General features: G+C 41.9%; 1 protein-coding gene across 1 annotated transcript; it reads left to right on the top strand.

The window, feature by feature from the left end:
- The first annotated feature begins 382 nt into the window (after positions 1-382).
- GPR6 (G protein-coupled receptor 6) lies at positions 383-2,498 on the top strand. Its single transcript, XM_034409228.2, has 2 exons — positions 383-598; positions 1,022-2,498. The coding sequence occupies exon 2, from the start codon at positions 1,047-1,049 to the stop codon at positions 2,028-2,030; it is 984 nt and encodes a 327-aa protein (XP_034265119.1). The 5' UTR covers positions 383-598; positions 1,022-1,046; the 3' UTR covers positions 2,031-2,498.
- Positions 2,499-10,608: the final 8,110 nt, after the last annotated feature.

Consider the following 10,608-nt stretch of genomic DNA (forward strand, 5'->3'; position numbering starts at 1 on the left):
GGACCCCCTTCTCCCCATTCCTCCCCCCCCGTCCCATCTCCCCCAGGTTTAGGATGGATCCCTTCCACAACACAGCTGGGTTCGGGATTCCTCCTATCGGTCCACACATTCTCTCCACTCTTCCCTTTCTCCCAATTGTGACTGGGATTACTATATGCCCCCCTCTTTTTTTTTAGTTCCCCCTCCCCTTCCCGGGAGCTCGGCAGCGCTTTCCCTTTCTCTGGTTTTATGCCCCCGTCTGGGGAGGATTTTTTTCCGCGCCCTTTCTCCGCCCCCCCCCCCATCGCTGGGCTGGCTCTCCGAGGCCAGAGCTCCATGTGAGCGCAGGGAGAGAGTTTCGCCCTGCCCTCTCATTTACGTCAAACTCAGCGCGGGTCTCAAGGCTCCCGCTCTTTTCTCCCTCACTCTTGAGCTACGGAGGGTGAACAGCGGCGCCAGCCAATTCTCCGCCTCCTCGGCTCCTGCCCCGCCAAAGGCAAAGAGGGGAGACCGCCGGGGTTTGCAGCCACGCGACGGGAGCAGATTTGCGGGCGGTCAGCGGCGAAAGCAGCGAGCGAGACCCATGAGAAGCAGCCGTCAGCTTTGAGATCGAATCCGAGTAAGAAAATGGTCTGCCGGTTCGGGGGGCGTGTTAAGGTGGGAGAATTGTAGCCTTGGGGAGAAGAAAGTGCTCGGCGCGCTGCTCCTGGTAGCAAATATAGAGGCTTTTTAAAGGGCCGGGGTCTAGCCCATCACTTAGGCTTGGAAGGCGCCCGACAACTCTGCGCTCAAGAGGAAGACGGGGCGGGAAAGGAAACTTGAGGTTCAGCACCACGGACAGCACTCCTCGGCTTCTGCATGCAGTTCATTTGTTTCTTCCTCCTGCTCCCATTAGACTTAGAATAATTCTCCCTCCTTCATACATTACCGTCATCTTCCTGCTGGATTTCACTCTTTCTTCCTCATTATTTTTCTTGCCTTATTTTAACCGCAACCCCCCCCCTTTTTTTTCTTTTTTTCCCCATTTTTTCTCCTTGCACAGGTGGCTTTTGCCAGCGGTGGCAGAAATGAACGAAAGCGTCCCCTTGAATGAGACTGGGGCTCCGGCACCTTGGATTCAGAGCAGCAGTGGCAATTCTTCGCTGGAATTTTCCTCCAAGCTCCCCATCTTTATCCTCAATCCTTGGGATATTATGCTCTGCATCTCTGGAACCATCATTGCCTGCGAAAATGCCATCGTGGTGGCCATTATATTCTACACTCCCAATCTGAGAACCCCAATGTTTGTGCTGATTGGGAGCTTGGCCACGGCAGACCTCCTGGCTGGAGTTGGCCTGATCCTTAATTTTGTATTCCAATATGTGATCCAGTCAGAAACCATCAGCCTTATTACCGTTGGTTTCCTAGTTGCCTCTTTCACTGCTTCTGTGAGTAGCTTATTAGCTATCACAGTAGATCGTTATCTTTCTCTATACAATGCACTGACTTATTACTCTGAGAAGACTGTTTTTTGTATTCATATGATGCTAATCATCACCTGGGGGGTTTCACTCTGCTTAGGACTATTGCCTGTCCTAGGCTGGAATTGTATGGAAGATTATTCATCATGCAGTATTGTCAGACCTTTGACCAAAAGCAATGTGACTTTGTTGTCTGCCTCCTTCTTTTTCATTTTTATCCTTATGCTCCACCTGTACATCAAAATCTGCAAAATAGTTTGCAGGCATGCACATCAAATCGCACTCCAACAGCACTTCTTAACTGCATCTCACTATGTTGCAACCAAAAAGGGAGTCTCTACACTTGCTATCATCCTTGGGACCTTTGGAGCCAGTTGGTTACCTTTCGCTATCTACTGTGTCATTGGAGATTCAAACTACCCTGCGGTGTACACTTATGCCACACTTTTACCTGCTACCTACAACTCCATGATCAATCCCATAATTTATGCCTACAGAAACCAAGAGATTCAGAGGTCCATGTGGGTTCTTTTCTGTGGCTGCTTTCAATCCAAAGTGTCCTTTCGTTCAAGATCCCCCAGTGATGTTTAAGTGACTTCTCCCTCTGTGTAGGTTTGCACAAAGTGACAATTTTCAACTTTTTGTGAATTACAGTGCCTGGTATGAACCAGATCCATGTTGTGAAATTGTTTTTTGGGGGGGGGAGATGTTTAAACAGTAGCACTTTATGTATGTGTATTCTTGAGAATGTGACAGGTCTGGAGTTTCTGATTATGTGAAACTAAACTAAAAACAAACAAACAAACAAAAAACATGGATGTATACAAGATTGTACATTGTATTTGTGAAGTGAAGGCATTCCAAGACTGCATAATTATAGCACTTTATTTTTAGCTGCTGAACTGCCAAAACAGTATTGCCATTCTCAAAGGGCAAAGAAAGAATGAAAATAAGTGAAATGTTGTCTAGTTTAGGATGTGAGTGATAATATATTTTGCTGCACAGTATTGATAAATTATGACATTTTGTATACAAATAAACAAATTCATTACATTTTTATTCTGTGTTGAACTGTTTTAATGGTTTAAAAACACTATCAATGTTTCGCACTGCCTCACCTTTATTTACAAGAAACATTTATTGGGTACCTTCACATAAATTCTTTACAAAGAGAAATCATAGCATAAAACAAGGAAACAAAATAAAACTATTTTGTTTGTTTACTTTCTGGTAAGTAGTAATTTATTTTCCATAAAAAAAAAAAAAGAACAGCAAAGCAAGCTTTAGAATGCTCACTAACTTTGCTTGCTGGAAATTCCCAGCTTTAACCTTCGTTTATATAAAATATAATTAATAATAAACATAATTTTCTAGAAGGTAAGGAGAGATAAAATACCAATCTTCAAGTTCTTGAAAGCCTGTCACAAGGAGGAATGTGTAAATTCATTCTTCATAGTTCCTGAGGGTAAGACAAGAAATACTGGGTGGAAGCTTCACAGAAGGAGAGCCAAATTCAAAAGAAGGAATTTCCTGGCTGTGAGAGCTCTGTGCAGAGAGCAGGCTGCCTCCTGGAGTTGTGGATGCACAATAACTGGAAGTGTTCAAGCCAAGACTGGACAGTCACTTGTCTGGATTGGTGTGTTTCCATCCCCAGAAAAGGGATTGGACTAGCAGACATTTAAGGTACCTTTCAAACCTTATGATTCTTTGAATGTAACATTTTAATGTTCTTGCAACATGCTTGCAATATACTTCAGACTGGGCAATATATTCTGCAACTGGAAATCAAATTATCATTTATCAATTTTGCATTTGAATATTGCAACATATATTAAGGCTAATTGCTATATAATATCTCCCCCAGCCTCTTCCCAATCTTAGATATTTTCTAAAATCTAGAATTCAGATCAAACTGGCTAATATTTGCATTCTACAATAGCATATTCTAAAGAAGGGGAGAAGGAAGGAAGGAAGAAGGAAGGAAGGAAGGAAGGAAGGAAGGAAGGAAGGAAGGAAGGAAGGAAGGAAGGAGCTAGAGCTAACTTTATTAACATTATGATCCAATAACAGCAAAACTGAGACAGAATGTAATACCAGCCTGGTAACTGTAATGTTAACAGTACATGTACAAAAACATTAAATGCCCCATTTCAATTTGCATACAGAGGTGAGATGAGTTTTCATTCTTAGATTTTCTACAACTTGAACTCCAGTTTGAAGGATCAGAATTTCATTCAGGAATGATGAGTATAGCCTTGTAATGTGCATGGATGGGTATATATATTATAGCATACCCTTGTCATTTTTGAAGGGATAATGGAGCACTCCGTCTTACTGAAAGGTCTCTGTGGCTCATGTAACCTCCCCACCTGCAACTCCTGAACAAATGAACAAAATTTGTCAGCATTACTAATCCAGCTAACACAGAAAAATGAGTCCTCTGGAGTCTCCTAGCTTGGTATGAAGGACTATTATGGGGAACTTGAGTTTAGTAGTAATGGAATGTTAATAATGTTTACTGTCTGCAGTTGTACTTTACTGTTTGACAATAAAGATTGTAAAATTCAGAAGCTTTGAGGACTATTTGATTATAAATCTAGGACTGCAAAACAGGAAACAAAGACGCACTGCAGACGTATAAGCCTCCAAAATATTTCTCCTTGCTTGACTCCAATGCTGTTCTCTGCCCTTGGTAGCTTGCTATGAAATGTTTCAGTGGTAAAGTCTAGCATGTGATGTGATATAGAAGCTGGGAAAACAGTTTCATTTAAAGAAACCACCACATCATATGCCCATAAGTAAGTATGAACAGGCCTATCAGTTGCACTAATATTCACAAGTCTAATTTCCTTCAGATGAGAACTTTTGTAGCTCTTCTGTAAATTGTTGGTAATTTCATAATTATGGCTGCTTATGATGGATATATAATAGCAATAGCACTTAGACTTCTATACCGCTTTATGGTGCTATGCAGCCCTCTCTAAACAGTTTACAGGGTCAGCACATTGGCCCCAACAATCTGGGTCCTTGTTTTACTGACCTTGAAAGGATGGAAGGCTGAGTCAACCTTGAACCGGTCAGGATCGAACTGCCAAACTGCTGGCAATCAGCAGTCGGCAGAATTAACCTGAAATACTGCATTCTAACCACTGCACCACTATCATATATAATGTTTTTGGTTACTGCTTATCTCCTGTTTTGCCCTGGATCCAGACCTCTTCAACATTTCCACAGATGACTTAGCTGAGAGGATACTCAACAAATTTTGCTCAACAAATTTACAAATAACACAAAGTAGGGGAGGAAGGATTTATTGAGAAGACAGACTCAAGATTCTAACATATCTAACAAATTGCACTGGTCTACAAATTTTGGGAAATTATTGATCGCCAAAATAAAATGTGTTAACCATATCATATTTTGCTTAGATGAATTAAAAAACAGGTGATAAAGGTGCTGGTTGGGTAAAGTTTTCAAGATATTTCACAATAAAGATTGCTATATAGGCGAGTATATTAGCCTACAAGGGAGGGAAATGTCTAATGATCATGATGTCTCGTAACTTCTCGAAAAAGTATGGTAGAACAATGAAAATGGTACCACATGGAAGTGTATAAATTTATCTTCACTTTGAAAACAGCAAGGTAGATAACTACAAAAAAGAAGAGGAAAATTTGCTTAGGTCCTATAATACACTTGGTGCAAACATGTCACTTCTTACACTTGCATTTAGACTATTTCCCTTTTAACTGTGGGGCAGTGAGTGATGAGCATGGGAAGAGATTCCACCAGGATATCGCAGGCATGGAGAAAAAGATACTAAGGGAAATGGAGTCTGTCCATGCTTGCTGATTACTGCTGGAATCTCTCCAGGGAGAAAAGCCAAAAAGCGCAGTTTAGATACTGAATAAAGATGGAACCTTGTCATTTAATCTGATGTTAAAGCTTGTCAGTTTTCCATGGAAAAAGCATGAAAATGTTACATGAAAAACCAATAAATCAAGGGTCCTCAAACTATGGCCCATGGGCTGCATGCGGCCAGCCAAAGCCATTAATCCGACCCATGCAGGACCACAAGGCTGCCCCACCCACATTGGCCCGCCCATCCTTCGACTGAGCAAAGGACTTATCTTCGCGAGCCCCACGGGTTGGAACTGAAAGGTAAGGCCAACAATTTTGGCCTGCAGAGACATTCTGGAGGTGGGGGCGGTGAAAAACGGGCTGCACAGATGCCCCAGGAGGTCAAAAAACTGAGCAAAAATGGCCCGGTTTTGGACAAAAATGGGCCATTTTCACTTGTTTTTGGCCTGCAGAGATGTTCTGGAGGCAGGGAGATGAAAATGGGGTGCACAGATGTCCCAAGAGGCCAAAAAATGGGCAAAAACAGCCCATTTTTGCCCCCAAAATGGGCCATTTTCGCCCATTTTTGGCCTGCAGAATTCTTCTGGAAGCAGGGGAGGTTAAAAACAGGGTGCGCGGATGCCCTGGGAGGCCAAAAACGGCCCCATTTTTCACCTCTCCTGCCTCCAGAAGATAGATAGAGAAAGAGAGAGAGATAGACAGAGAGAGAATGAGAGACAGAGTGGGAGAGAGAGAGAGAGAGAGAGAGGGAGAGACAGAAGGGAGAAGAGAGAGACAGAGAGATTTCTCAAGCTCCTTGGGACTGAGAAGAATTGATGCAAGACTGAGTTTCCTGAAGTGGACCACTAGACTTCTAAACAACTGAAAAAATGATCGAGTAAAAAGAAAAGTCAACTAAAAGAGCAACATGCAAACAAAAGCAAATAAAACACCCCTAGGAGAAAAACAAATTAAAGTTTAATTTGTGTGCATTGTTTAATAGACTGTTAAATTGGCCACACCCGCCTGGTCACATGACCACCTAGCCACACCCACCCAGCCGGTCCAGCCCCCCAACAGTCTGAGGGACTGTGAATTGGCCCTCTGTTTAAAAACTTTGAGGACCTCTGCAATAAATGAATGGAAAGTTATGTTACTGATATCAATAAAAAGATAAATTTATAATGATTGGTGTTGCACCATTCTCATTGCTATATCACATTTTGCAGAAAAGTTATGGAGCATATCACACATCCCCTTTGTAATTTTGAATTATTTTGATGCAATTTTGACCTGAAGCTGTATCTTGGAAACTGATGCCAATTAATACTCAGGACTTAATTTTCCTTTATTAATGACCCAATTCTGGTAAAATTAAGCTACTTTCATTTCCGAGGCTTTCTCCTTGCAGGCCAGTGTTGCAGTTCAATTGAAGAAATGTAGATTCTATACTTAGGTTGGAAAAAACAGATGCTCAGATACAAGGGAGGTGGTGTTACTTGTGAGAAAGATCTTGGTGTCCTGATAGACCACTGATCAAACATTAACCAGTAGTGAGCTGCAGCTGTCAAAAGAGCTAATGCAATCTTGGGTTGCACCAAGGGAGATAAAGTGTCAAAATCATGGGAAGTGATAGTTCCACTCTAGCTGCACTGATCTGACCATACCTGGAATGCCATGAAAAACAGCAGTAAAGATGGTGAGGGATTTAGAAGTTAAATCCTATGAAGAACAGTTAAGGAACGGGTTAAGTTTGGCCAAAGAAGAGAAGGCGAAGAAGAGACATGATAGCAATCTTCAAATACACAAAAGGCAGTCACATAGAAGATAAATTTCTGGACCATGACAGTTATTAAGCAGTGAAACAGCTTGCCTCCTGAAGCTGTGGGTGTTCCATCACTGAAAGTTTTCAAACAAAGATTAGATAACCATTTGTCTGGGGTAGTCAGAGCATTCCTGCCTTGGGGATGTGGTTGAGTGAAGGACAAGTGGTGGGTTTCTCCCGGTTCACCGAACCGGTTCTCTTTGGGCCCTCCTGCCCCCCCCGTTATTCTTACCTTTTATTTGGCCCCGCCCCCAATCTATTCACTGCCTCCCGAGTCCCAGTTGATCAGCTCGAAGGAAAAAAAGTGTTTAAACTCTTGCCGCGGGGCTTCAAAGGGCCGCCCTACAGCTGATCAGTGTTAAAAGGCAGTGTGGTGGTAAACCAGGGTGCTCGAAAAACAAATCGGTAGACCAGTGCCTTCAAAAACAAATGAGTAGACCGGTGCCTCCAAAAATGAATGAGTAGACCAGTGCCTCCAAAAACAAATGGGTAGACCGGTACAGCTCTGCAAGCAGTTAAAAGCCTGGTAGACCAATACTTCTGCCAAATCCTAAAGAATTGTCACATGACCATCAAGCCATACCCACAAAATAAGCCACACCCACAGAACCGGTAGTAAAAAAATTTAGAACCCACCCCCGAGAAGGACCCATCCAATCTATGATTGTTCGATTGTATCAACATTTAGGGAGCAAATAGGAGTTAGAACTGGATAACCCTTCAATGTCCCTTCCAACTCTGTGATTCGATGAACAAATTACACATAAATAAAGAAAAAAGTAGCAGTTTTACTTCTTAATATGTTTCTCATACACTATTTCTAATTACATTGTAAACTTTCTAGAAACATTATAGACTAAATATTTAAAAAGTTTCTTAAGTGTAAAATATTATTCTGAGATTGGAGATACTGTATTTTACTACAGATAGTCCTGGATTTACAACCAGTAAATGACCATTTGAAGTTACAAGAGACTTCCCCAGCTATTTACAACCCAGTTTTGGAGTTACAACAGCCACACACAAACATACTTGTGATGATGTGATTGTATTTTGGTAGCTTGACAACAGGCTCACCTCTATGGCTATTTGTACCATCTCGCAGTCAGGCGACTGCAATTTACAACATTTTTTTGATGGTTTCCATTTACTTTCGGTTTCTGGCAAAAAAAAAAAATCCATTGGGGAAAATGGATTTACTTAACAACCACCACATTCACTTAACACCTATGGCTTTCACTTAATGGTCATCATAAAAAATGGTTGTAACTTTGAATGTGGTCACATGATGTCTTGCTTTATGACTACAATAACTTGCCTCCATAATTCTGGGGTCAATTACATAAGTCAAGGATTGCCTGTGTATTACCAAGTCAGCCACCATATGCAACATGGATTCAGCATGGGAGAAAAACGGAGAGCTAGAAATTATAGATAACATAAAAATGGGGTCAATACTATTGTAATGCCCTCAGTAGCCCTGGAAATTCTACCAGCATTATTTCTCACGAGGTTCTGGTGCAGCAATGAGGGGCATGCTGTTGAATGAACCCATGTACTTATAATAACATCAATGTCTTCCGCAGTACCTACAAAACTGTACTTCATTCCCTTAGTACTCATGTCACAGCAAATAACATCAGGGGGTTTGTTCTTCATTTTTTGCTTTGCTTTGCTTTACCAGAGTCAGATATTTAAATCTATTTACATATCATGAATGTAACATACAAATATAACACTGTCTTCCAATATTTTCTCACAGTAACAGTCCAATGAGATAGTCTGGACCAGGGGTGAAATGCTACCGGTTCACACCAGTTCGGGAGAACCGGTAGTGGCGGCAGCGCGAAGCTCCGCCCACCCGCCCGGATGTCATTAATTCCTGGTTTTAACCAGGAAGTAATCTGTTTTTGACCCTCTGTGCATGCGCAAAAGGCTTTGTGCATGGGCAGAGGGTCCAAAATTGCACGTGACGCATGTGTGCACGCTCGCTCCACTCACACGTGTGCACAGAGCACACACTTCCAATCCAGTAGGGAAGGTAAGTAGATTTCACCCCTGGTCTGGACTGAAAATTACTTGACCTTCTGTAGTTGAAGGTGGACTTAAACCTGGTTCCCCTTGCTCATATTCTAATGTCTGAATTACAACACACTGGCTCATTTATTTTGGGCACAGACCATTGAGCTATTTTTAATTTTAGGAGGTATTCTGTATAAAGTTTGGCTCATTATCATTCCAAACATTGTAAGATTACCCTGGATTTGCTAAGAATTTACTCATGCATTGGGTGGTAGGGAGCTGTTATTTGGCTGCATAAACAATTCTGGAATTTGGAAAAGAAGTACTGATTATCTTTTTTACTGCACCCCAAAGACATTCATAATTATAAACTCAATTTCAAACTGAGGCGAAATGAGGTCACTATCACAAATTAGTCACCAGTACGAGGAAGTAGAAAATTGAACTTGTAAACTCTCATGGCTGCCTTACTGGTAAATTGCTGATCCTTCCTTTTTTCCCCAGCTGGCTGTAGTTTCAAACACCACTGGCTCTTGCTAGTGTTATGCAAGCTTTTTGAAAAGTATCCGTATTTTCCATACTAAAAACCCATATATACTGTATAGCACCATACATAAAGATCACACAGGTGTCTTCCTTCTAAGGCCTGCACTCAGTGAAAATCCCTTACTAATTCTAAATTTAATGTTTACTCAGCAAGTTAGATACTGGCATAACAAGTCATACAAGCAATTCGCTATGTTTTAATCAGGGGTGAAATGCTCCCGGTTCTGACTGGCTCGGGCGAGTAGGTAGCAATGGTGGCGGGCAGTTCGGAGAACTGGTAGCAAAAATCCCTGCCCCCGCCCCCAGCTGAGCCCCGCGATCATCAGAGCCTTTTTTTCCTTTTAAATGGCTCTGACCAGCCAAGCTCTGACATCCCAGCTGAGTTGCCTGCTAATCAGGCAACTCAGCTTGGATTGCCAGAGCCATGTAAAAGAAAAAAAGTTTCTTTTTTTCTCCCCCCCCCTTCCCAGGCTCCAGCTTGCTTACCTTAGCTGCTGATCGCAGGACAATCGCAATCCATGCATCAGCAAGCAACTGAATCTCCCTGCCTGCAGTCAAGCTCATCGGTGAGCAGCTCTTTCTGCCTGCCTGCCATCCTGCCTAGACTTGTGGACTTCAACTCCCAGCAAAGCTGGCTCAGGAATTCTGGGAGTTGAAGTCCACAAGTCTTAAAGTTGCCAAGGTTGGAGACCCCTGTTCTACTAGGTAAGTTTTTTTCCCCTTTGGGAGCTTTAAAAAAATAGTTAATTAGGGTTTTTTTAGTTGTTCTTTTTTTTTGACCTAGCCATTTAAAGTTTAGGAAGTTTTAAATTTAGCTTATAAAAATAAAAATAAATTAAAATAAAATAATTTTTTTTAAAATTTGATTTATATGCCGCCCTTCTTTGGAGACTCAGGGCAGCTTACAATGCATTAAGCAATAGTCTTCATACTTTT

The sequence above is a fragment of the Pantherophis guttatus genome, chromosome 1, assembly GCF_059756535.1.
Source record: "Pantherophis guttatus breed Tessera chromosome 1, ASM5975653v1, whole genome shotgun sequence".
NCBI classification, from domain to species: Eukaryota; Metazoa; Chordata; class Lepidosauria; order Squamata; family Colubridae; genus Pantherophis; species Pantherophis guttatus.

Bases quoted from the DNA above. Each gene is read 5' to 3' on its own strand.
- GPR6 (XM_034409228.2), top strand. From the start codon at position 1,047: ATGAACGAAAGCGTCCCCTTGAATGAGACTGGGGCTCCGGCACCTTGG.